General features: G+C 36.0%; 3 protein-coding genes across 3 annotated transcripts; all 3 read right to left on the bottom strand.

Annotated features, from left to right (window-relative positions):
* Positions 1 to 2,255: 2,255 nt before the first annotated feature.
* Positions 2,256 to 2,912, bottom strand: LOC132185130 (uncharacterized). Its single transcript, XM_059598943.1, has one exon. The coding sequence runs from the start codon at positions 2,910 to 2,912 to the stop codon at positions 2,256 to 2,258; it is 657 nt and encodes a 218-aa protein (XP_059454926.1).
* A 5,453-nt stretch (positions 2,913 to 8,365) lies between these two features.
* Positions 8,366 to 11,730, bottom strand: LOC132185129 (protein neprosin-like). The gene is made up of 7 exons (XM_059598942.1): positions 11,578 to 11,730; positions 11,216 to 11,302; positions 10,825 to 11,121; positions 10,067 to 10,216; positions 9,910 to 9,963; positions 9,510 to 9,656; positions 8,366 to 8,749 (listed from the first exon to the last, which is right to left on the bottom strand). Exons 1-7 carry the CDS (start codon positions 11,728 to 11,730, stop codon positions 8,366 to 8,368), a joined length of 1,272 nt encoding a protein of 423 aa, XP_059454925.1.
* Positions 11,731 to 14,290: 2,560 nt separating this feature from the next.
* On the bottom strand, positions 14,291 to 19,048 carry LOC132185127 (protein neprosin-like). Its single transcript, XM_059598941.1, has 8 exons — positions 18,831 to 19,048; positions 18,598 to 18,687; positions 17,610 to 17,766; positions 16,824 to 16,910; positions 16,278 to 16,541; positions 16,016 to 16,174; positions 15,859 to 15,912; positions 14,291 to 14,674 (listed from the first exon to the last, which is right to left on the bottom strand). The coding sequence occupies exons 1-8, from the start codon at positions 19,046 to 19,048 to the stop codon at positions 14,291 to 14,293; spliced, it is 1,413 nt and encodes a 470-aa protein (XP_059454924.1).
* Between the last annotated feature and the right edge of the window lie 6,279 nt (positions 19,049 to 25,327).

Here is a 25,327-nt window from a genome sequence, read left to right as displayed (position 1 = left end):
TTGCTTAAATAATGACTGAATGTGGTGCAGAGGATATATAAGTCCCACCATTTTGTCTTAATTGTCCTATTATTCTCAACGGGAAACCAAACAATGTCCTTAGCCTATTAGTGAGCATTTAATTTGAAATAACACTTGATAATGATCACAGCTAGATTGATGGTAAGGAATGTACCATCACTAGAAGAAACAAATTTAACGTCAGGTCTGGCCAAGAATGTACCATATCAGTGGATGACACTTGGCAGAGGCCAAATATCGACCCTTGACACTTCGCATAGGAGGAGGCATCCAGGTACATACACATTACCACTCTCACACGAGACTCTCTTTATGCACTCATTCATTCTAAGATATCCATAGATCGTCCTTGCTAATTTAAGCATAAAACATATTCCATGTCTGGACCATATATAAGCAAGTTTTCGACCTTAGTTGCTCTTTGTTGTAGACATCCATCGTTTGAGGTTGACCGTGCAATCAATTGCATCATCAATTAGCGTATGTAGTTTGTGGAAACATTTATGTTACTTCATTTGTAAGACGCACACACGAAGATATATTAAAGGATATAAAAGAAATTAGAAACTATATCTGAGAATAAAATATTAAATTGTTAAATTAAATCCCATAAATATTATACTAAACAAATTAAGTAAAGCTTATTAGGCATTGGATTTCTTCTTTGCAGATTACTTCAATTAACACCTTACAAGATTTAGGGAAATGTTAGGTACTCTCTTAGTGTTCTCGTAGTTCTAGGTGAAAGTGGAAAAGATGTCATTAAAGTGTGTGCACCACCATTTTATTTTCTCAACCTGTTCTCAATAAATCGGTTTAATTTTTTTTTTTTCCAAAATAAACCGGTGCCTCTTTAATTTTAGGTTAAAATTAAAATATTTTTTTCTAAACTAATCACTGCCACTCTCTCTCTCTCTCTTTCCCTCTCGTCGTTTCTCTCTCTCTCTCTCTCTCTCTCTCTCTCGCCAGAATGGAAAAATCTCACTGTAGTCACTGTCGAGATTTTATTGATTGCCAAACTTTTATTTACAAGGCAAGAGAGCTTTGGCAAAGGAGGCGCTCAAGCATTGAGTGATTATTTCAAAACGACGATGGCGAGATACGACAGTGACAACGGCGAGATTTTTCATCCAAACCAGACCTTTTAGGGGTTTTCTTGGTTCTTTCCACTTTGCTTCTCACATCACATGATGGGGGCAGCCGTTGACCAAATATGTATGTGATGATAAATCGACGTTTACTGTAGGGTGGAAGGAGTAGAAATAAATGGTGTGATGCAAATGCATGTTATTTGCAACATGTTTGTATGTACGTAGGCTAGTTGCTGATGCAAAATGTGGATCAAACTTTGATGGATGATGTACGTGCTATTGCGTATGTTCTGTCGTACACAATACGTACGACAGTGATGACGGCAAGATTTTTTCGTTTTAGAGCTAGAGACGTGGAGAGAGATCAGTGACGGTGATTATTTTGGAAAAAAAATATTTTAATTTTAACCTAAAATTAAAGAGGCACTGGTTTATTTTGGAAAACATTTAAACCGGTTTATTGGGAACCGGTTGAGAAAATAAGCCGCTGGTGTGGCCACATTAATTTTGTTTTTGTTTTTTTTTTTTAAATAATAATTTCTACCTAGGACTAGGAGGACACTAGGAGAGCACCTAACATTTCCAAAAGAGATGATCAGACCTATGCATTATGTGTGTGTGTCTATATATATATATATATCACATAGACGACAAATTTAAAGAGCATCATATAGATTAATGGAACTGGTTTTTTTATTTTTTTTTGGATAAAGCAATTGCCTTGTATTTATGTCATAAGTTGCAAGGCAGAAATATTTGCTTGCAGATGTTCACGTATACAGTCTGGTGGGTCATAAAGCCACACCTTATTCAAGGATTTCGAAATAGCCAAGCTAGCTAAAATATGAGCCACCTGGTTTTCCTCTCTACATGTATAATTCATCACCCAAGCTGGGATAGCCCGCAACGTTGAACGAATGCCCGCTGTGATTTGGCCCTTGGCGCTTTCATAAGGTGAATCTGAATTCATTGCAGCAATAACATTTTTTCCGTCACCCTCGAGTTGAACCTGATTAAAGCCCATTTCAATGCTCAATTGGACAGCCATCAAAGCAGCCATGCCTTCCGCTACTGTGGGATCCAAACAACCTTCACGCATCTGACTCCTAGCAGCCCATATAATCCCATGGTGATCACGTATAACTACTCCGAGCCCCACACACCCCTTTTTTCTGTCCACACCGGCGTCCCAGTTGGCTTTGAACCATCCCAGGGGGGTGCCTTCCATTTATTCACTGAGGATTCTCTAGTTGGTTCCCGTTCTATCTTCACCCTGACCAATAAGGACGTAAAGACCTCTGTCGCCTGAGGGGCTTGTTGGACAATATTATTAGAATGGGAAAAGGACCCACCGTGGACAACTTCGTTCCACTGAAGCCATATGCGTCTAGCTATGCTCAAGAACTGGGAAAATTCCATTTGATCACATTTGCAGAACAGCCCTTCAATCACTTGTAGAAAATCAGGCCCCTCAAACCAACTCTTTTGGAAGATAGTACAAACATCACCTGCTGTTGGGCACTGCCACAAGGTGTGAAAGATGGTTTCAAGCTCCCTCTCGTAGACCGGGCATATAGGGTCTGTAAGTGCCTTCTGATCACAAAGCTTGACTCTAGTTGGCAAGATATCGTGACATGCACGCCAAAGGAGGTGCTTTTCGACATTTGGTATCTTGAGCTGCCAAATGGACCGCCAAATTGAGTTATTTCTAGCACTAGAGGATCCTTTCGCCTTATTTGCCATTTCCCGCTCCTTTTGGATGTAGTATGCACTTCTCACCGAAAAGACCACCTTGGCCATACCTCGCCAAATAAGAGTATCCTTTTGGTCTGATGCAACGTGACTTAGTGGGCTGCAGTGAAGAACATCAATAAGTAGTGGATAAATACTTATAGATCTTGATTCTATCAATGATCTAAGAAATCTTCTTGACAAAAGCTAGATACTCTCAAGGTTTTGAAAGAAAAGAAAGAAGAAGACTCAACTCTGAAGTTTCTTATTCAACAAAATCAATAATCAACATAAACTGATAAATTAGAGGCTATAAGCATGTATTTATAGCCCCAAGACTCATAAACCTAATAAAATATGACATAAATACCCCAAAAACCCTAAACCTAATAAAATAACGAAATATTGACTTCCATAACCCTAATCCTACTAAAACAAGGAAATAAAGATAGCTTAACCTAATTAAAATGCGGAAACAAAACATAATGACTCCATGTGCAATCGATCGCACTTGGCCTGGTGCGCATAAGTGTTTGGAAGTGCGCTCGATCGCAGGCATGTGGGCACTCGATCGCATTTCCAGGGACTTCAACGATCTGCATCATGGTCTGTAGCACTTACCTGGATCGATTAAATAGCAAGCATCTTTTCTCTCGAAAACAATTGTTCCAACAATGAAGAATTCCACCATTTTGTGTCATTGTCAATAAGTACACTCACTGTAAAGGCTGGGTCAATAACACTTGGGGGGGAAAGCACCCTATATGCAGTCGGTGAATTAATCCACCTATCTTGCCAAATACAAATTGATTTCCCATTTCCAACTCTCCACACCAAACCCTCCCTAACAAGATTACTAGAACTCTGAATACTTCTCCAAGCAAAGGAAGGTTTTTTCCCACAAGGAGCATCAAGAACCAAGCACTCCGGGTATTACTTAGCTTTCATAATCTTCACAATTAAGCTGTCCGGAGATTTCCATAGCTGCCAAATTTGCTTGGCCAAGAGAGCTTTATTGAAGCTAGCAAGGTTCCGAAAGCCTAAACCCCCATGTGCCTTTGGAAGACTCATCTTACTCCATCTCATCCAATGAATCCTTTTATCCTTCTCTTTGTGGCCCTAAAAGAACTTCATCATCAAGGAATTGATCCCTGAGCAAAGCACCTTAGGAAGTTTGAAGACGCTCATACAATAGGTAGGTATGGCTTGGACCACCGCCTTCAATAAAATTTCTTTCCCTGCTTGGGATAGAAAGTTTAGCTTCCAGTCCTGGAGACGCTTCCATATTCTTTCCTTTATGCTTTTAAAAGCTCTTGTCTGTGATCTTCCCACAAGGGCAGGCAACCCCAAATAAGTGTCATATCTCTGATTTATAGGAATCCCAGCCAACCCTTGTATCTGTTCTTTATCAACATCAAGTGTGTTCCTACTAAAGAATTCATTTTCTATCTAGATGCCCTTTCATATGTTTGTAGGATGGACGTCAAAGAATTCCACTGAGTCAGATTTGACTTGCAAAAAAGCAAGCTCTCATCTACGAAAAAAAAGTGACTAATCTCCGGGCTTCTTTTCGATGTAAGGACCCCCGACAAGGACCCTTCTCTATTTGCATGGGTGATCACGGCACTTAAAGCCTCTACACATAATAGGAAGAGGTAAGGTGAAATAGGATCTCCTTGCCGGATACCCCGAGAAGGGGTAATAAGTCCATAAGGCGCCCCATTAACAAGAATACAGTACATCACCGATTTAACACACATCATAATGAAATCTATCCACCGATCATTAAACCCCATGCGGTTCATCACCGCTTCTAAAAAGCTCTATTTCACCCTATCATATGCTTTGCTCACATCGAGCTCAACCGCCATAAAGCCTTTCTTCCCTTACATCCCCGTATGCATCGTATGGAGGGTTTCATAAGCTGCGAGTACATTATCCGAGATAAGATGCCCCAGGATGAATGCACTTTGCATAGGAGCTATAATATGGGGCATACTTTTTTTTCAACTGATTTGCTAAGACCTTAGAGTTAAGTTTATACAACACATTACATAAACTTATATGTCTAAATTCCGTAACTCTCGTAGGATTTTTTAGCTTGGGTATAAGAGTTACAAAGGTCAAATTTAGATCGTGAGGCATCACACCAACATTAAGAATATCAAGAATAATATGACATACCTCCTCTCTCAAGGTAGACCAATTTGTTTGATAAAAACATGCATTTAGCCCATCTGGTCCCGGTGCTTTAAGCGGCGCCATTTGGAATAGGGCGACATCAATCTCCTCCATAGTGAAACTCCGCAAGAGATCTATATTCATACCCTCCGTCACCCAACGCCCAATGGGTTGAATACATGAATTTAGATCACCCACCGATCCCCTGGTAAACAAACAGGTGAAATAGTCAACAAAAACGTTCCCCATGTCATCGGAGTTATCCCATTTCTGCCCTCTTTCGTCCATAATCATTCCCATATAGTTACGTCTCCTTTTTGCACCTACACAAACATGGTAGTATTTTGTGTTTCGATCGCCCATATTCAGCCATTCTTCTTTAACCCATTGACGCCACCACAATTCCTCCTTATCCAACAATACTTGTAATTCAGTCTGAATGTTTTTTTTATCTCCGATGTGGTTGACATGTCCTCCCTGGCCTGGAGCTGTAGTAACCGCCTTTGCAGCTTTAAAATATTCTCTTGCATGCCCTTTTTGGCTGTCCTCTGCCACTCCTTCAGTGCTGTTACACAACCCTTCATTTTTAACCCCAAACGATCCCAACTTGTCTCATGCGACAGATTCTGCCCCCACATCGACTTTATGACCTCCTGACATCCCACCTCCAAGGCCCAACCAGCTTCAAAGAAAAGTCGAGAATGACATCCAGCTCTCCCCTTAGGCCGTTTAAGATTTAAGGTAAGTGGTGCATGGTTTGACCAAGTAGCGACATTCACAACAACTTCGGCTTTAGGAAATAGACTTCTCCATGCAAGATTGGCTACCCCGCGATGAAGCCGTTCTTTAATGAGTGTCGTACCCTCTTGACAATTACTCTAGGTATATTTAGGTCCTGCAAAACCTAAATCCGTTAGTTCACATGCCTCAAGAGTTTGTTGGAAGGCTTGCATGAGATTTCCCTGTCGAGTATTGCCACCCAATTTTTCAGACATAGTCAAGACCTCATTGAAATCTCCAATGCACACCCAAAGAATGGGGATCAACCGAGCCAAGTATTTCAAAAGGTTCGGTTCCAAGCCTCATGGCGTTTTGTGGAATTCGAGTGTTCGTAGAAGCCCGTAAATTTCTAGTTTACATCAAGATCGCGGTTGTGGACGATGGCATTGATATGTCTACGACTGAAATTTTGAACCTCCACTTCGCACCTGTCCTCCCAAAAAAGAGCCAAACCTTCGCTTGTAATATATGTGTTACAAACAATTGTTTCTTATTTTCTTTCCTTTTAAGCCTTTTTATTCTTCGCTTAATATCCGGCTAGTAATTTTTTAGAAATAATTTTGTAACGGTTTGGTCTTTAAGGATCATTTAGTTTTTTATACATTTTTTTAGAGTAATTTTAGGTGGCCTACTTGTGTCCTACTAAGAATGATGTGAGCTATTAAAATCACAATTGGAGTTGTGATTGATCATTATTGAATTTTGATCAAAGAGTAATTTTAATAGCCACATCATTCTTAGTAGGACACAAATAGACCACCTAGAACTACTCGTTTTTTTAACATGCATGAGTCATCAATCCATTGATTTTTCTTTTACAGTTTAATTATGCCGTTGGTCATTAACATACATTACAAAAAAACAATTTTTTTCTCACGGGAGTTTTTTGACGTGGCATTTCTTATGTGTATTTAATGTCAGGTATATAGGAGTCAGTAAATGTTTTTCCTGACGTGTTACTATTTAGCACGTCAGAATTTTCTAACTTGTCAATTTTGACACGTCAGAAAAAATTAATTAAAAAAATAATTTTTTTTTAAAATTTTTTTCTGGATTTTTTTTTCAATTAAAAAATTTATTAATTTAAATTATTATTTTTTTGGTAATTTCTTTGCATGACAGTGAGGGAGCTGCCGTGCAGAGAAATTCGAGTGGTGCAGAGAAAATTTTTTCGTTTCTCTGCACAGTACCTTTCTTCTTTTCTCAATTTTCTCTTTCTCTCTCTTCTTTTCTCACGCCAGCTCTTCCTTTTCTCCATTTTCTCACTCTCTCTCTCTTCTTTTCGATCTCTATTTTCAAAAACCCAAACCCAAACCGAAAAAATCTTCAAAAAATCAAAAAATCAATCTGAAAAATCAAAAACCCAAACGTCAAACCCAAAAAATCTTCAAAAACCCAAAAAATCTTCTTATCATCTCTTTCTTCTTCTCCTCTTCTCTCTTTTTTTTTTTTTTTTTTTCTTCTGCTTCTCTTCTCCCTTTCTTTTTCTTCTTCTCTTCTCCTTTTTTCTTCTTCTTCTGCTTTCTTCGATCTGCTACTTCTCAATTTTTTCTCTTCACCTTTTCTTTTTCTTCTTCCTCTAGAGGGAGCTGCCGTGCAGAGAATTGAAGGGAGATTGAGAGAGGAGAGAGAGAGTGCGGGGAAATAAATGAAGAGAGAAAGAATAAGAAGAGGAAACAAGTTGAGGGGAAATAAGAAGAGGAAAAAGTTCAAAAGCCCACCCATTTTTTTGTGACATGTCAATATTTAACATATCAGAAAAATAGTGATGTGGCAAAAATTATGTACTGTTTGCCACGTCAGAAAATGATAGTTTTTTTGTAGTAATAATTTATGGCCTTTTGACAACAAATCTTTCAGTACTTTTGACCGTTAGAGTTTAATAAGTTTTATGGCTCCCTTTCACCATTTGCTCATTAACAACTGTTTTACGATTTTCAACCGTTTTGGTCATAATAATTTTCTTTATGTTTTTAGAAAACCTACCAGCAGGTCCAGCATTATATATATAATATATACTAATACATATCACCACTTCCTTGGTTCAAGTCTTTTGATTTTTTCTTACAACGTTTGGCTTTTCATGCATTGTGTTAGCATTTGTCATTGCTTCCCACTAGCAATTATTGTTGTTGCATGTAATTCGTCATTCACTTTGAGAAAAAACAGGTGGGGTTCTATTAATTAGCTAGCCTTCGTTTTTTAAGTGCATCCTTAACAAATGTAGACTCTATAATTTAATTTTGGGAGGTTGCGTGTTACGAGATCCGATTGCATCGAGTTATATACTCTTAGAGGCACAAATTGATCTTTAAGAACAACGTTCTTAGGTAATTTTATAACATTGTAAGATATTTATTTCCATACTCTTCTTTCATCTCTTGTAATTTATTTATTTTATTGTTAATTTTTAAGAATTTTGTGTACCATTCAAAATGATTTGTGTCATGATCATATAGGTTTTCGCTTTATCAAAACTACAACGTATACGTCGAAAGTGCATGTTCAGTAAAACGACAACCAGCGGCAAGATCAGAATTCAGCGTTGTGTCTCTATCATCTCATGTACAATACTTGTTCCGACCAGGGCCGCCGAAGTAGAAAACAGGTTCGAACGCAAGACTTTTTTGGTAGTTATAGGTGGCGTAGCAGTCGGGCTCCTCGGAGAAACTGTGGACCCACTCAGGGTACTTGACCTGGAGGGAATAATCGACGATCCTGGGCTGGTTAATATAAGACGCTATTCCCCAGAGACCAGTTGGCCACTCTCCGCTCCCCATTGCTGTTGCAGTGTGGGGCTTGCTTCCCTTCACCTTCTGGCTATAAACATCTCCTCCCCATTGAACAACGATTGCACTTTGTCTCAAATAGTTGAGGATACTTCCCGGCCAATACCCTAGTATTTCGTCACCTGCCTGTAGCCACCAACTCCCGCTATCTGGATCCTTAAAAAAAAAAAAAAAAAAAAAAATTCCATGTCATCAATACAAAAAGGCAAGGAAAATATGATACTCAAACTTTCTTTTAATATGTTTAATTTAAATGGAGGTGAATTAATGAAGTCAAAATTCGAACCTAGGACCTGCTCTGATATCATGTTAAGTCATTAGTTATCTAAAAAGCTTAAACTCATAGAAATAGATAAATTTAATCATTTAATCAATATTTTAACATCAAGTAATAAAAAAGCTTTTCTTAACTTGGAAGTTCTTCTTCTTCTTCTTCATTTTTTTTTTTTTTTATAACTTGGAATTAAGTTCGTGATGCATCTGTATCACGTTAAGTTCTTAGGAGAAATGCTGAATTAATATTATATCATAGGAAAGGATTTGAGTTTGAACATGTCTCCATCATTACACTTATTAGACGCATTTCAATTAAAAAATTCACCTATTGGGTCTCTCACTAATTATTGAGAGGGAGAATTTGAGCTTACACGTGAAAGAGAATGTTAGAATATAAATTAAGTTATTAAATCCATCTTTTACCTATTTGCTTTTAACTTTTAAAATGACTGATGATTTAACAAGAATCGTATCTGCTGAGTGAAAACTTGAATAACTAATCTCATAGTATGTATATATTAACCAAACGAGACAACTATTTAAATCGACTCTTGTTAGCTTAATGAAAAAATATAACTCTGCTGCAAACAATATCACTGTAGAGAGAGGTCAAAGAGAGAGAGAGAGAGAGTTTAATTACATGGTCCATGCGGATGCTGATCTCATATTGGGCTCCTCCTCTCTGTGACAAAGGTTCAATAACTGCCCCTAAGGCGACCCTTTTGCTTGTTTGTACAAACCCAGCGCAAAATTGGTTAATGCAACCCGTCTTCTGGTACCCGTCCAACTAATTAATCAAAAAAGCAACAAAGAAGAAAAATAAGTTATCTTGAATTTATAGCTAATCAACTTTTAAAGCAACCAAATTAAACATAATTAACAATAAATACATTTCCCTTTTTCCGTTTCGTAGAGGAAAAAAAAATGCTACACTTTTTATCCTCAAAATTAAGTTGGTGAAGTAATTCATGTGTACGTCATCATTTCATGAGAACCAACTTTTGAGAAAAAATTTAGTAAATGTACGTAAGTATACGTACGGTCCAACGTCCAAATAGTCTGGTTCTTGTATCACCAAATAACTTTGGGTTGACCTGCAAAATGTCAAAAAAAGGATTATATAATAATTAACTTGATTTTTTGCTGAGAAAAAAAAAAATTGGGTTATTAATTGTTAGAGTTAAGGAATTAACTAACCATCCAGCCTGCTTCTACACTTTCAAGACCATGTTTAAGCCAAATTTGACCCGAAGAATAGTCATCCAACGATTCAACTCTTGGACTCCAAACATTTACGAATCCTCTAGCACCAATATAATTATACCCCGCTGTAATAAGAAATGCACTCTGGTTCACGAACCATATCACCAAATAAATCGTCAGAAGTTATGGAGCACAAAAATTAATTTATTAATTGATTATCTTCCAATTCATTTGATCAAAAAAAAAAAAAAAAAATCTGATGCCAAAATATTCCATTATTGTTAAGAGAAAGGTACAAAATCTTTCGAACATAAGAATATACATTGTGACAAAATCTTCTGGGGTTAATTAGAACAAAAATGAGTAATACTATTTAGTAAATTGTTATACGACATTCATAAAATTTGATGATGTGGTAGTAAAAGTCACTCATCGTATCAATAACGGATCTTTCTTGCTATGTCATTTCAATTGTGTGACAGTCATATAGTAATCTACTATATACAAAAGATATTACATTTATATGTACATCTCCCCATGCAAACAATCTCCCATGCAAAAGCTTTAACTATGAGGATTCAAATCCATCCACTAATGATCAGTATGTTGATGCATATCGATGTGCAAATCTAGCTAGAACATGCATATATAGATTTTTAAATCTATTAGCGCAAGCAGCAAAGCTCGAAAAAAGTTAAAAGAAAAAGACAAATATTATAGCCACTACAATATCAGCTAGCTTTTAGAATTACCGAGTGGCCAGCAAATTCAGTGATTTCGACTCTGGTTCCGTTGTTAAGGTATACAAAGCTACCATTTTTGTATGTTGTGTTCAATGCAGAGGAATATTGCGGGGGGCCGTCCCTTCCCAAGTGCTCGAGGGAAGCCACCCTCAATAAGTCTTCCCTTTGAGTTCTGCGAATGGCAACGGTTCCCTCCGGACAACTTCCACTCTTTTGCCACGTTTGAGATAGCGGCGGCGCCGCTGGAGAAGACGACCCGTTTTTCGTTCTTAAAGTCTCATCTGAGTAATTGAAATTGGGTTTCTTCTGCATATGGAATATTGCGTATTGTTATGCACAAAACTTCATGTTTGAATGTTTTGATGAATAAGTATTCTATGGAGAAAGCAAGTTATTGCACCTGAATAGTGTGGTTCCTCAATGCAGGATGATCAAAAGCAGGTTGTTTGTAGATGTCAACGCAGTCAATGATATCTCCATCTTCGCTCTACAAAAAGCACAAATGTATTTGTAATATTTAGTAAACTGTTATATAACTGCTATACAGTTAAGATGACATGGCATTGAAAATCAGCCTATTTCTTTTAGGCCCAAACCCTAAGAAACGAGTGCAAGACTTTTGAATGAGATTAGACTACATGTACATTTCTTGTACATCTCGGTCCATTTCTTTTACAAATTAACTATTAGATTTGTGGGACTTACGTGTGGCTCTAACAAATTCAAACCGAGATGGACAGACGTAAAAAAGTTTTTCTATACCTTAATACTCTTAAGTGCAGGCTTGTTGAGAAGCTTCAGTTTCTGATCAACTTCTGAAAAACTTCTTCTAGCTTTGGCTTCCGCATGATCAACCCCGCCACTTAAAACAAGCAAATTCAATGCCAAAAAAATGAATATAAATCTTTTCACCATTTTCTCTCTCTCTCTCTATAAAACAAAACAAACAGAAAAAATTAACGTTTGTTTGGTCAACGTACAGGAGGAAGAAGATAGAATTTTTGAGAGAGATATATATAAGGTCGTCAGTTTGGTTAACAGAGAGAATTTCTTAAAACCATGCGTAAATCCATGATTCCCTAATTAACAAAATCACTAACTTCCCATAAAAAGTAGACGTGAATTTGCAAAAACAACTACGCACCCACCTAATTAAGGATACCTTACACAGTCAATGTACATGCCACTCTGTTCAACAAACCGTATCTTGTTTCAATTAGTAGAGCATTTATTTGTAAATTGGCATTAAATTGAAAGATATTCCTTGTCGATAAAGACTAATTAATCTGACAGATGGGCCAATTTCATTTTAAGTATCCATTCAAAGTTTATAGTCAATTTGGTAATTGGTACATTCGATTTGAGCAATCTCAACCCTAAAATGTCAAATTATTATTATTATTTTTTTATCTTTCCCTCCATCCCTATTATAATTAATATTCTTGCTCTCTCTTTTTTCCCCCATTTTTATTAGTCAATAATTCTTAAATGGTAATCTTAAAAAGATCATATATATTAGTAGATTAATTGAGGAGTTTCCCTGTATATTAATCTTAATGGAAAAATAAATATCATCATCTTTGGATTTTTAAAGTGTCAATTTTTAGTCCTTTCACTTTCAATATTTTATGATTAATTAATCAATCTATCTATTAAAATTTTATGACACATGGAGAGTGTATGATGTTCTGAAAAACCTGCATCATGACACAGTGGATATGGAGGGGCAGGAGAAAGAGAGAGAAAATATGAAGATTTAGATGTGAAAACTACACGTTTGTTTTGTCGTTTTTGTAAGTATGCAATCTTAGCTGTTCAATTTATTAACAGGAAATGTCCGGTTATTAAAACCAGATCCGTAATCTTTTACCAACTACGAATTTATTAGTCTTAAACAATATTAAATCACTTGACATATTTATGATTAGTGTTAGTAAACATTAAATTTTGTATGTTACATAGATACTATATATTTTATTAAATAATCCTTTTTTTTTTTTTAGAGAATAAATAATCTCTATTAATTTGTTTGTATGTATATGTGCTAGGAAGTGCTAGGCTTACAAACAATTTTACAGAAATTTTTTTACAAATTGATGTAGCACAACATGATTAAGTTTTTCAAAATTTGAACTTATCTTATATCCAATCATGTTGTGCCACATTAGTTTGTAAAAGTTTTTATGTCAAATTTGTTTGTAAGCCTAGCATTCCTCTATGTGCTATTGTATGAACGTTACAATCTATACACTACAAAAAAAAAAAAAAAAAAAGGTTTTAGTGACCTAAGATTTGTGACGTGTTAATGGCCAAACACGTCACTAACTGGATGGTGACGTGTCATTAGTGACATGGGTCACATGGTAGTAATCCACCGGTCGAGAATTCCATTTAGTGACTTGCCTGATTGCAAAACGTCACAAATTGGTGACGTGTTGAAATGCACATGCCAAAGGGTGACATTTCTGCCACGTCACAGAAGTCGGTGACGTGGTAGAAGTCATTGAATCTTTTTTTTTTTTTTTTTTAGTGATATATCCATCTAAGATTAAGAGAACAGTAAAAGAACATCAAAAGAGCACGAATTATAAGTTAGTTTTAATAATGACTGAACAAATGGACCGTTAATGTCCGGGGAATCAGTAAAGACATACATAGTAGAATTTTTTGTGAGTTGATCACATCAGAGATCTTGTTTAGTAATTAAAGACTAACTTGATAACCTAAAATACATTTTATTTTTAATTTAGTCTCTCCCTTTATCTTAAAGAAAAATGTTTTACTTCAATTTTTTTTTTTAACTAACTCTTTTATTTCTCTCTCTAAAAAGATAATGAAACATAATAGTATAGTTGATGATATATTAGAAAAGATAATAACTTCTATATATAGATTAGATAAATGGGGAGGGTTTTATTTTCATTTTTCTTTTTTCATAGATGAGTGATAGAAGGGTCAAATTAGATATTTTGGTAACATTTGCTTTTTTATTGGGGGGCAATGGGGCATAAAAGATTTTGTTTATTCCAAGACCTTACAGAAGTTATTATAATTAAAAAAAAAAAAAAAAAAAAAAAAAAAACTAGTAGACTAAAGTTGACATGGACAAAATTTGTTCATTTGCTATAAATAGGTAATTAATCAGCCTTAATTTAAACTATATTTATACTTGAAATTTGTTCTTAACTAAGCTTTAGAACATTTTTATTTTCAAACTTCTATGTTTGACTCCCTTAATATATGGTTAATTAGAAACTTTGCCTTGCGTCTTGTCTCAGCCATAGGATCATATAAATGTAATTGAGTTGATAAATATTAATTTTTAAATGCTGAGGTGACAAAATCTCATATTATCAATTCAAAAAACAACATGCGCAATTGAATAATTAAGTTGGTAGAAATGTAGAATATCTCAAGACCAATATTCCTACAAAGATCATGATGATCTGTTGCTTCATTGAAAACCTCGTGTTTCTCATGGACAATTAGGGTTTCGACCAGGCCCTCCAAAGTAGAAAGTAGGCTCGTCGGCAGGATTTTCCCTGTAGTTATTAGTGGTATAGCAATTGGGTTCCTCGCTGAATTCGAATACCCATTGAGGGTACTTCAGCTGGAGAGAGGTATCCACGATCCTAAGCTTGTTGATAAAAGATGCAACTCCCCACAAACCATTTGCAAAACCCCCACTCCCCATGGCTGTTGCTGTGTGGTTGCTGCTTGTCATTACATTTTTGCTGTAAACATCTCCTCCCCATTGAACTTTCGTAGCACTTTGTTGCATATAATTCAGGATACTTCCCGGCCAATACCCTACTATTTCATCACCATATAATAGCCACCAAGAACCAGTGCTTGGATCCTAAAACAAGTAAAACATTGCCTTTCACTTTCCCATAAACCATGCATTTACGTGCCATGAATACAAAAGACACAATATGATCGTCCCATTTCAAATGAAATTCAGAGTATTTATTTTATTGTCAGATTTAAAGTTGTACAGATGTATATATGAAGTCAATAATGTGAAATAATCTATAAAACCTCATGGGATTGGCTCGAGTAAAAAATTACTTGGCCTTGGCACTTCATGGAGCATTTGGCCTTTGAGTGAAAAAAATGGTTATATATATATGCAAATAATTTCAAGAGAGAGAGAGGGGGAATTTTATTACGTGCTCAATGCGGATGCTCATCTGATATAGCGGTCCTCCTCTGTGTGTAAAAGGCTGAAGGGCTCCCCCTAATGCCACGTTTAAGCTAGTTTGTATAAACCCAGAGCAAATATGGTTAATGCAACCTGTCGTTTGGTACGCGTCCAACTAATTAAAAAAAAAAAACAAAAATTATCATAAATTTATAGCTAATGAAATACTATATATTTGTTTTGAGAAGGAAGTCGATATTATTGTCAGAGTTTGCATTTATAGCTAATGATTATTTTCACTTTTTTTCATCGGAAAAAAAAAAAAATCATATTTAGTCCTTAATTAGCTAGGTTTTTATCTAATGGGAATGTAATCTTTGAGTTTTCAATTACAAGAATACGATTTTTACGTTTTGTTCAAGTTTAAAATACGATTCATCTATGATCACTTTACCATCAAAGTTAACCGTTTATCATCTGTCACATGTGTCTTATTTGACATATCAACATCTACTCAACACTCTAATGTAATGCCATGTCAACAGAACCGAAGTCTTTTGTTATTGTGAGTTGTTCTTTAGGTTTTCAAGTAGTATTTCTTTAAGTTTCATGTATCAGATCAATTTTTTTTTTTATTTTATTTATTTTATTTTTTTATTAATGATTTAAAACTAGTTAATTAACATAGCATTGCGCGCATTGGGGTGTTCATGGCGTGTCAAATAAAACACATGTAAGAAATGAGAAAGTGACATGACCGATGAACTTATTTTAAACTTGATCAAAACTTAAGAATTGTATTCTTCAAAATGAAAACTTAAAGTCTAAATTCAAAATCAAATGAAAACCTAATAATTAAATATGATTTTTTTTTCCTCTTCTATTTTGTAAATACTTACTGTCCAACGTCCAAACAGCCGTGGTCTTGCATCACCAAATAAATTTGGGTTGACCTGAAAGAAGAGAAAGTGACCATAAATAGTACTGAATCTTGAGAAAGAAAAAAAAAATTATATTAAAATTTTGATTATTATTTCAATTAATTAATGAACTAACCATCCAGCCTGCTTCTAAAGATTCAATGTCACCAACGCCATTTTTGAGCCAAATTTGAGCAGTGGTGTATTCATCGGATGATTCCACACTTGGACTCCAAATATTTATGTCTCCTCTAGCTCCAAGAAAATTATATCCCGTTGTAATAAGAAATGCACTCTGGTTCACAAAAGCATCACCAAACAACTTTTTAAATATTAAAAACATTTTTGAACTTTTTAATGCAATTCCAAACAAGCTCTAAATAGGCCGTTAAAATTACCGAGTGGTCGGCTGCAGGAAACACGGAGATTTTGGAGGCGTTATAGTATACAAAGCGATGATCACTTGTTGTGTTCACTGCCTGCAGTGAAGTTGGCAGGCCGTCCCTTCCAAAGTGCTCAAGGGAAGCAGCCCTCAATAACTCTTGCCTTCCAACTCTGCGAATGGGGACACTTCCCTCTGGACAACTTCCACTTTTTTGCCAAGTTTGAGATGGTGCTGGCAGATGAGAAGACTCGTATGGGAGAATAAAACTGGGTCTCATCTGCACATGACATGAGTAATTATATATTGTCAGAAAGTTTTTTTGTTTTTTGTTTTGACAGTCCGTAAAGGAGAGGAAAATGGGTTAAGGAGACTCGAATGGTAACCTTTGCTTTATAAAATGTGGTCATCACCCGATTTAACTACCCATTGGGAACTTTTAGCACTATTTCCTACTTCGCAAATTATGTTCGTTTATTATATATCAAAGTTTAGCATATGGAATATTATTGAGCACTACGTTAGTATTTATTGAGAGAAAATTCATTTTTGAATGTTGCACCTGAATGGTGTGGTTCCTTAATGCAGGATGATCAAAAGCAGGTTGTTTGTAGATGTCAACGCAGTCAATAATATCTCCATCTTCACTCTACATTAATGCATTTGCAATAATTAGTGTATAATTAATAACAAAATCTCTCGATTCATCCATAACAAATAACAAACAAGGAAATTAAATCACAATTAAGCATGAAATTTTGTTTTTTAAAAAGCAAGTATAAACTCAGAACAATATAAGATTTATAACATTGCAGGCCCATTGACATGTTTGTTTTTCTTTTGGGTAAATGGCTAATTGATAGTTATCATGGAAGCTAGCCACCTATAGTACTATAGGTGGCTTCCATGATAACTAAAAGAAAACTTGGCAAAACAGATCCAAATAATTGGATTGAGCCAAAACCTGACATTCATCAGGGATTAGGATTCCTTACAATTTTTTTTTTTTTTTTTGTATCGAACGGAATGAAAAATGCTACCTATATATTAAAAATGTGACATGTTACTAATGAGAATTACGTATATTTTTATCAAGTTCTTACAGTTTATGTCATAGAAAAGTTTTGAGTAAAACAATTGTCTTTTAGTTTACTGAAGTGAAGAAAAAGCATTTAGGAATGAATTTTTATTTTTTTATTGTCTCAGTAACATGCCACATTTTTAATAAGTAACATTTCCCAAGCTATTTGATGCATAGAAAGGCTTGAATTCATATAATTTGAAAATTTACAATTTCTTTAAAATTTGAGAAAATGATGTTGGCTGGAGTGAGATTAGAAAAATATACCTTAATACTCTTGACTGCAGGCTTGTTGAGAAGCTTCAGTTTTTGATTAACTTCTGATAATCGTTTTCTAGCTTTCGCTTTCGCATCAACCCCGCCACTTAATACGAGCAAAGTCGTTGCCAAAAAAATGAATATAAATCTTTCCACCATCTTCTCTCTAAAAAAAAACAAACAGAACAAATAAAAATGGCTAGAAACCTGATATATATATATGTCAGTTTGGTGTAGAGGATCGGAGGAAGAAGGTAAAAAAATTTCTTGATAAAACCCATGATTTCCCTAACAAATTAAATCACTCACTTCCCATAAAAAGTACATTTGCGAAATTAATTACCCACCTAATAAGGATAAAGTACGTACTCTATATATATCAGATTGTCTTAATTAAATCGATTTAATTTAGTGGTGAATAACCATATCCTCTTGTTTCAATTAGTAGGTTATTTATTTATTTATTGTGAATTGGCATTAAATAGGAAGAGAAATTGCCGATAAGAACTAACAGATTTTTTTTTTTAAAGACAAAATTCTGATATTTCATAGATTAATCAATGACATATCAGATTGTTCTATCAAAACAATATCACGAGTACATGCTGGAGTTTCATGTCTCCAAGTTTTATCAATGAGATGTTTACAAGCCACTTTGGCCAAGCCATGGGGAGCTTTATTTGCCTCACGACTCACATAATTGCAGTTCCAGGTCGACAAACACTGAAGCTCTAGTCTCATGTCATCCACTAGGTGTCCATACCTGCCTCCTTGGTGCACTCCTAAGTTAATCAATGACATATCAGATTGTTCTGTCAAAACAACATCACGAATACATGCTGGAGTTTCATATCTCCAGGTTTTATCAATGAGATGTTTACAAGCCACTTTGGCCAAGCCATGGGGAGCTTTATTTGCCTCACGACTCACATAGTTGTAGTTCTAGGTCGACAAACACTAAAGCACTAGTCTCGTGTCATCCACTAGGTGTCCATACCTGCCTCCTTGGTGCACTCCTGAGTTAATCAATGACATATCTGATTGTTCTGTCAAAACAACATCACGAATACATGCTGGAGTTTCACATCTCCAGATTTTATCAATGAGATGTTTACAAGCCACTTTGGCCAAGCCATGGAGAGCTTTATTTGCCTCACGACTCACATAGTTGCAGTTCCAGGTCAACAAACACCGAAGCACTAGTCTCGGTCAGCCACTAGGTGTCCATACCTGCCTCCTTGGTGCACTCCTGAGTTCATAGCATTAACCACGAGTAGGTCATCTACTTCCAACATCACATGAGTAAGTCCTATTTCCTTGCAGAAGTTGGCTGCAAAGAAAGCGACCAAGGCCTCCGCTGCCATTGGTTCAAGAAAACCCACATTTGAGATGCTTCGAGCTGCAACCACTCTACCCACATGGTCCCTCGCAACAATACCCAAGCCCATTCACCCATTTTTGTGATCCAGTGCAGCGTTCCAATTCACCTTATGCCAACTGATAGGAGGTGCAGTCCTCGATGGGTGTATTTTTCCGTTGTTGTCACGTTGTCCCCTCCTTGCGTGGCTTTCATAAACTCTGCAATTTTCACTGCCCCCCTAACCAGGTCATTTGGGTGGGTAAAGGTTCCTCCAAAAATGAATTCATTAAGACAAAACCAAATCTTCCATGGCAATCCCACAAACAAAGCACTCTCTTTCATACTGCATTTAGTGAGAAAGAACTCTGCAACATTGAAAAAATCAGATCCCTCCACTACACTTTTCTGAAACGTCATAGTACTAGCTCCCCACACATCCGTAGTTGCGGGACAGTCCCACAATGCAAGGATTTGGGTTTCAGCTGCTACACGACAAATTGGACAGAGAGGATCAGTAACAATCTTGCGCTTCAGCAAATTGTCTTTGGTGGGCATTATGTTGTGACACACCCGCCACACGAAGTTCTTCTCAACATTGGATATAGGTAGTTTCCATAGGAGACACCATCACTATGACTCTTTCGTGAGGAGTATTTAGCCTTTTGAGAATCCTCTTGTTCTTTCACAAGATGGTATGCACTCCTAATTAAAAACTCTCCCTTTGTCCTGCAGATTTGGACATCTAGTTGATTTGTGCCACTCACTGGAAGAGATGTAATCGCCTAGGTCTCGCCCAGGCTAAAAATACTCTTTATTAAGGTCAGGTTCTACCAATGGGATTCAGGTTCAATGAGTTCGCTTATTGTGGCATCGACTGAGATGATTGCTAGTGGAGATTGGATAGTGAAGGTAAAGGGTGTAGTTAACCATTTATCTCCCCAAATTTTAACTCTAGACCCATTCCCAATTCTCCACAACGGACCCTCCTTCACCAAATCGTGTGCTCCATGGATACGCTTCTATGCAAAAGAAGGTTTTACCAATTGTGCCTCTAGAATGGAGCACCCCGAAAAATATTTTGCCTTCATGATCCTAGCCGTTAGGCTGTTTGGTGTCTTCCACATTCTCCAACACTGTTTGGCGAGTAGGGCTTTGTTAAAACAAATGAGATCCCTAAAACCTATACCCCCTCGTACCTTAGGTATATCCAATTGACTCCAACTCATCCAGTGAATCCGTGCTTCATTCTCTTGGTGTCCTCACCAAAACTTTTGCATTAAAAAATTAATCTCATTACGTAAGCTTTTTGGGAGTAGAAAAATACTCATACTATACGCCGAAATGGCTTGTATGATAGCCTTGAGTAAAATTTCTTTGCCAACTTGAGAAAGGAAGTTAAGCTTCCAATCTTGCAGCCGTTTCTAGATTCGATCCTTAATGCTCGTAAAAGCCTGTGTTCGAGATTTTCCAATAAGAGCTGGTAGGCCTAAATAAGAATCATATCTTTGGGTGGAGGGGATCCCTAAAAGCCTCAAGATTTGTTGTTGGGTCTCCAAAGTGGTATTTCTACTAAAGAAAATTGAAGCCTTTGCCCCACTGCTATTTCATATTGACAAAAAAGCTTTGTCATGCGATGCCAATGTGTTCGGTCATCCCTGTAAAATAGCAAACTGTCATCCGTAAAGAAAATGTGATTTATACGTGGCCCTTTCTTGGAAGTTGGAACCCCCCGCAAAACACCTTTCCGATCCGCTCTTGAAAGGAGAGAGTTGAGAGCTTCTGCACACAAGAGGAATAAGTAAGGTAAAATGGGGTCACCCTGTCTTATCCCACGAGTGGGAAATATCTTCTCCATAGGGCATCCATTCACTAGAGAGAGAGAGAGAGAGATAGGAGGGTTATGAAAGAAAATGCACGCACCTGAAGAGTGTGGTTCCTTAATGCAGGATGATCAAAAGCAGGTTGTTTGTAGATGCCAACGCAGTCGATAATATCTCCATCTTCACTCTACAAAGAAACATTAATGCATTTGCAATTAATACTTAGTAGTGAATATAATAACAAAATCTCTCGATCAGGAACACTAACAGTGATGCTATCTCATCGATCTATAACAAACAAGGAAATTACATCACAATTAAGCATGATTTATTATTATTATTATTATTATTTTTAAAAAGGACAATTAAACTCAGAACAAGATAAGATTTATAACATTTCAGGCCCATTGACATGTTTGTTTTTTCATTGGGGTAAATGGCTAATTGATATTTATCATGGAAGCCACCTATAGTTCGTAAGATTCAATTCTTTACGTCATAGTTCTCACATTGAATGATTAATTAAGAGAAAACTTGGGAAAATAGATCCAAATTATTGGATTATTTGGCCAAACCCTGACATCCATCGGGGATAAATTCTCAAATTATGTGAATATAGGTCATTTTTTGGTATCGAACTGAATGAAGACTGCTAGCTATTAAAAATGTGACAAGTTACCAATGAGAATTACGTATATTTTTACCAGGTTCTTACAGTTTATATCGTAGAAAAATTTTGAGTAAAAAATTGTCTTTTAGTTTACTAAAGTGAAGAAAAAGCATTTTGAAATGATTTTTTATTTTTTATTTTATTTTTATTTTTTTTACTGTCGTAGTCACATGCCACATTCTTAATAAGTAACATTTCCCAAGCTATTTGATGCATAGAACGGCCTGAATTCATGTAATTTGAGAATTTACAATTTCTTTAAAATTTGAGAGAATGACATTGGTTGGAGTGAGATTAGAAAAATATACCTTAATACTCGACTGCAGGCTTGTTGAGAAGCTTCAATTTTTTATTAACTTTTGATAATCGTTTTCTAGCTTTGGCTTTCGCATCAACCCCGCCACTTAATACGAGCAAAGTCGTTGCCAAAAAAATGAATATAAATCTTTTCACCATCTTCTCTCTCTCTAAAACAAAACAAATAGAACAAATAAAAATGGCTAGAAACCCTGAGAGATTTATATAGAAAGGTCAGTTTGGTGTAGAGGAGGAAGAAGGTAAAATAATTTCTTGATAAAACCCATGATTTCCCTAACAAATTAAATCACTCACTTCCCATAAAAAGAACATTTACGAAAATTAATTACCCACCTAAGCATAAAGTACATACGTACTCTCTATATATATATATATATATATATATATATAGAGTACGTATGTACTTTATTTACGAAAATTAATTACCCACCTAAGCATAAAGTACATACGTACTCTATATATATATATATATATATATATATATATCAGATTGTCTTAAATCGATTTAATTAATTTAGTGGTGAATAACCATATCCGAATAATTCTAAATAACCTACTTGTTGTTGTAAAATTAAAGAAAATAACAAGACAAGATAAAAGATTGCAATATATGAAACTAGTTCTTCAGGAACTATGTATTATTCTTCTCTATTATTGTGTGATTTACATACAACTCAATACTCCCTTTTATAGGCATGAAATCATAATGGGAGGTTAAGGAATATGAAATGGGGAATATGAAATAAAAGGGTTAATCAATTTATTACATGGATGTTATAGGAATTATAAAAGATGACATGAATGTGTAGAATTCCAAGAGATTGAACTAAATGGTCATCCACCAAATGCATGAATGCATTCATAACACTCCCCCTTGGATGACCATACACTAAGAATATGTCTCGTTAAAACCTTGCCAAGGAAAACCTAGTGGAAAAAAACCTGTGGCGAAGGAAAAAGAGTACAATATTCTTGTGTGCCTTCGTATGCTTTAGGATTGCCTCATTAAAACCTTGCAAAGGAAAACCCAGTGGGAAAAACCTTAGCGAAGGAAAAAGAGTACAATCAGCATAATCATTTTACTCCCCCTCATTAGCATGAAGAGCTTCAATTGTTTATGATGAAAGATCCTTCAGTCGGCGCATTCCAATGTTATTCACCAACTTCTTAAATGTTGTAGTTGGTAATGCTTTGGTAAATAAATCTGTCAAATTGTCACTTGATCGTATCTGTTTAACATCAATATCACCACTCTTCTGGAGCTCATGTGTATAAAAGAACTTTGGTGAAATGTGTTTGGTTCTATCACCCTTAATATATCCTCATCTGATCTGTGTGATACAAGCAGCATTATCTTCATATAATATTGTCGGGCTATCTTTGATTGTGGATAAACCGCACTTTTCTCGAATGTGTTGAATTACTAATCTTAGCCAGATGCATTCCCGACTTGCTTCATGAATTGCAACAATCTCAGAGTAATTTGAAGAAGTAGCAACAAGTGTTTGCTTGACAGATCTCCATGAAATAGCAGTACTTCCACTTGTAAATAGATATCCTGTTTGAGATCTACCTTTATGCGGATCAGAAAGAAAACCCGCATCTGCATATTCAATTAATTGTGATTTTGAACCTTTTGAATAAAATAATCCCATGTTAGCTGTTCCACGAAGATAACGTAGAACATGTTTGACCCCATTCCAATGCCTTCGAGTTGGTGCAGAGCTGTATCTTGCTAATAAATTAACTGAAAATGTTATATCAGGTCGTGTGCAATTTGCAAGATACATCAAAGCACCAATTGCACTAAGATATGGTACTTCAGGACCAAGAATTTCTTCGTCATCTTCTCGAGGGCGAAAATGATCTTTTTTCACATCAAGTGACCGAACAACCATTGGAGTGCTCAAAGGATGAGCTTTCTCCATGTAAAAGTGTTTCAGGACTTTTTCTGTGTATGTTGACTGATGAATAAGAATTTCATTTGGAAAATGTTCAATTTGTAAGCTAAGGCAAAATTTTGTCTTTCCAAGATCTTTCATCTCAAACTCATTTTTTAAATACGTGGTAGTTTTTATGAGCTCTTCTAGAGTCCCAACAAGATTTAAATCATCTACATAAACTGCAATGATAGCAAATCCGAATTCTGATTTCTTAATGAAAACGCATGGACAAATTGGATTATTCTCAAATCCTTCTTTCAATAGATATTCACTAAGACGATTGTACCACATGCGTCCGGATTGCTTTAACCCATATAAAGATCTTTGTAGATTGATAGAATAAATACTTCGGGATTTCGAATTATATGCTTCAGGCATTTTATATCCTTCAGGGATTTTCATGTATATATCATTATCAAGTGATCCATATAAATATGCTGTAACCACATCCATTAAACGCATATCCAAACTTTCTGTAACTACCAAGCTAATAAAAAATCTAAATGTAATTGCATCCACTACAGGGGAATATGTTTCTTCATAATCAATACCAGGTTTCTGCAGGAAACCTTGTGCAACAAGTCTTGCTTTGTATCTCACAATTTCATTTTTTTCATTTCGTTTTCGTACAAATACCCACTTGTATCCAACAGGCGATACACCTTCAGGTGTTTGGACTACAGGTCCAAATACTTCACGTTTTGCTAGTGAGTTCAATTCTGCCTGAATTGCTTCCTTCCACATTGGCCAATCATTTCTACGTCGACATTCTTCGACGGTTTGTGGTTCAATATCATCATTACTTCTGGTAATGTCAAATGCAACTTTAAATGAAAATATGTTGTCGACAACAATTTTATTTCTATCCAATATTTCTCCTGTACTTACATAATTTATTGAGATCTCATTATTTTCAGGTACCTGTTCCTCTTCAGGAGGTAACTCTTCAGGAGATTCCTCTTCAAGAGGTTCCTCTTCGGGGGATTCCTTTCCAGGAGAATTTTGTACAGAAAGTTTGGATGGATCAATTTTCGTTGCCTGTTTTGTGGGTAAGGCCTCTTCAGGAGCACCGATTTCATTTCCTTGTGCTTTTCTCTTCCTGAGAATCTTATCCTTTGCACCAATAGGTCTTCCACGCTTCAGGCGCGCCTTAGACTCATTTGCTGCTGTATTAATTAATTGTCCTACAGGGACTTCTATCTTCGCTGGAGTATTAGCAGCTGGAATGTGAGACTTAATTATTTTCTTGTTGTCAGTAAATGCATCTGGCAATTGATTTGCAATACTTTGCAAATGAATGATCTTCTGAACTTCTAATTCACATTGATTTGTACGAGGATCAAAATGAGATAACGCCGAATTATTCCAAGTGATTTCTTGTCGTGCTTCTGGCAACGACTTTTCTTTCCCTAGCGATGAGAATATGTTTTCATCAAAATGACAATCTTCAAAACGTGCTTTAAAAACATCACCAGTTAAAGGCTCAAGATATCTAATGATAGAAGGAGAATCAAAACCAACATAAATTACAAGTCTACGTTGAGGTCCCATCTTAGTGCGTTGAGGTGGCGCAATTGGAACATATACAGCACAACAAAAAATACGAAAATGAAAAA

The sequence above is a fragment of the Corylus avellana genome, chromosome ca6 (assembly GCF_901000735.1).
Source record: "Corylus avellana chromosome ca6, CavTom2PMs-1.0".
Taxonomy (NCBI): domain Eukaryota; kingdom Viridiplantae; phylum Streptophyta; class Magnoliopsida; order Fagales; family Betulaceae; genus Corylus; species Corylus avellana.
The sequence above is the reverse complement of the archived record's forward strand: the minus strand, read 5'-3'. Positions and strand labels throughout refer to the sequence as shown.

Coding starts and splice junctions, on each gene's coding strand:
- LOC132185129 (XM_059598942.1), bottom strand. CDS start 11,730: ATGGTGAAAAGATTTATATTCATTTTTTTGGCATTGAATTTGCTTGTT. Junction 11,303..11,577: donor CTGCACTTAAGAGTATTAAG/GTATAGAAAAAC, acceptor TGCTTTTTGTAG/AGCGAAGATGGAGATATCAT. Junction 10,217..10,824: donor CTGAATTTGCTGGCCACTCG/GTAATTCTAAAA, acceptor TTCGTGAACCAG/AGTGCATTTCTTATTACAGC.
- LOC132185127 (XM_059598941.1), bottom strand. CDS start 19,048: ATGGGCTTGGGTATTGTTGCGAGGGACCATGTGGGTAGAGTGGTTGCA. Junction 17,767..18,597: donor GGAGTGCACCAAGGAGGCAG/GTATGGACACCT, acceptor GTTTTTTTTTAG/AGAGAAGATGGTGGAAAGAT. Junction 16,911..17,609: donor CTGCAGTCAAGAGTATTAAG/GTATATTTTTCT, acceptor GCATTAATGTAG/AGTGAAGATGGAGATATTAT.
- LOC132185130 (XM_059598943.1), bottom strand. CDS start 2,912: ATGGCCAAGGTGGTCTTTTCGGTGAGAAGTGCATACTACATCCAAAAG.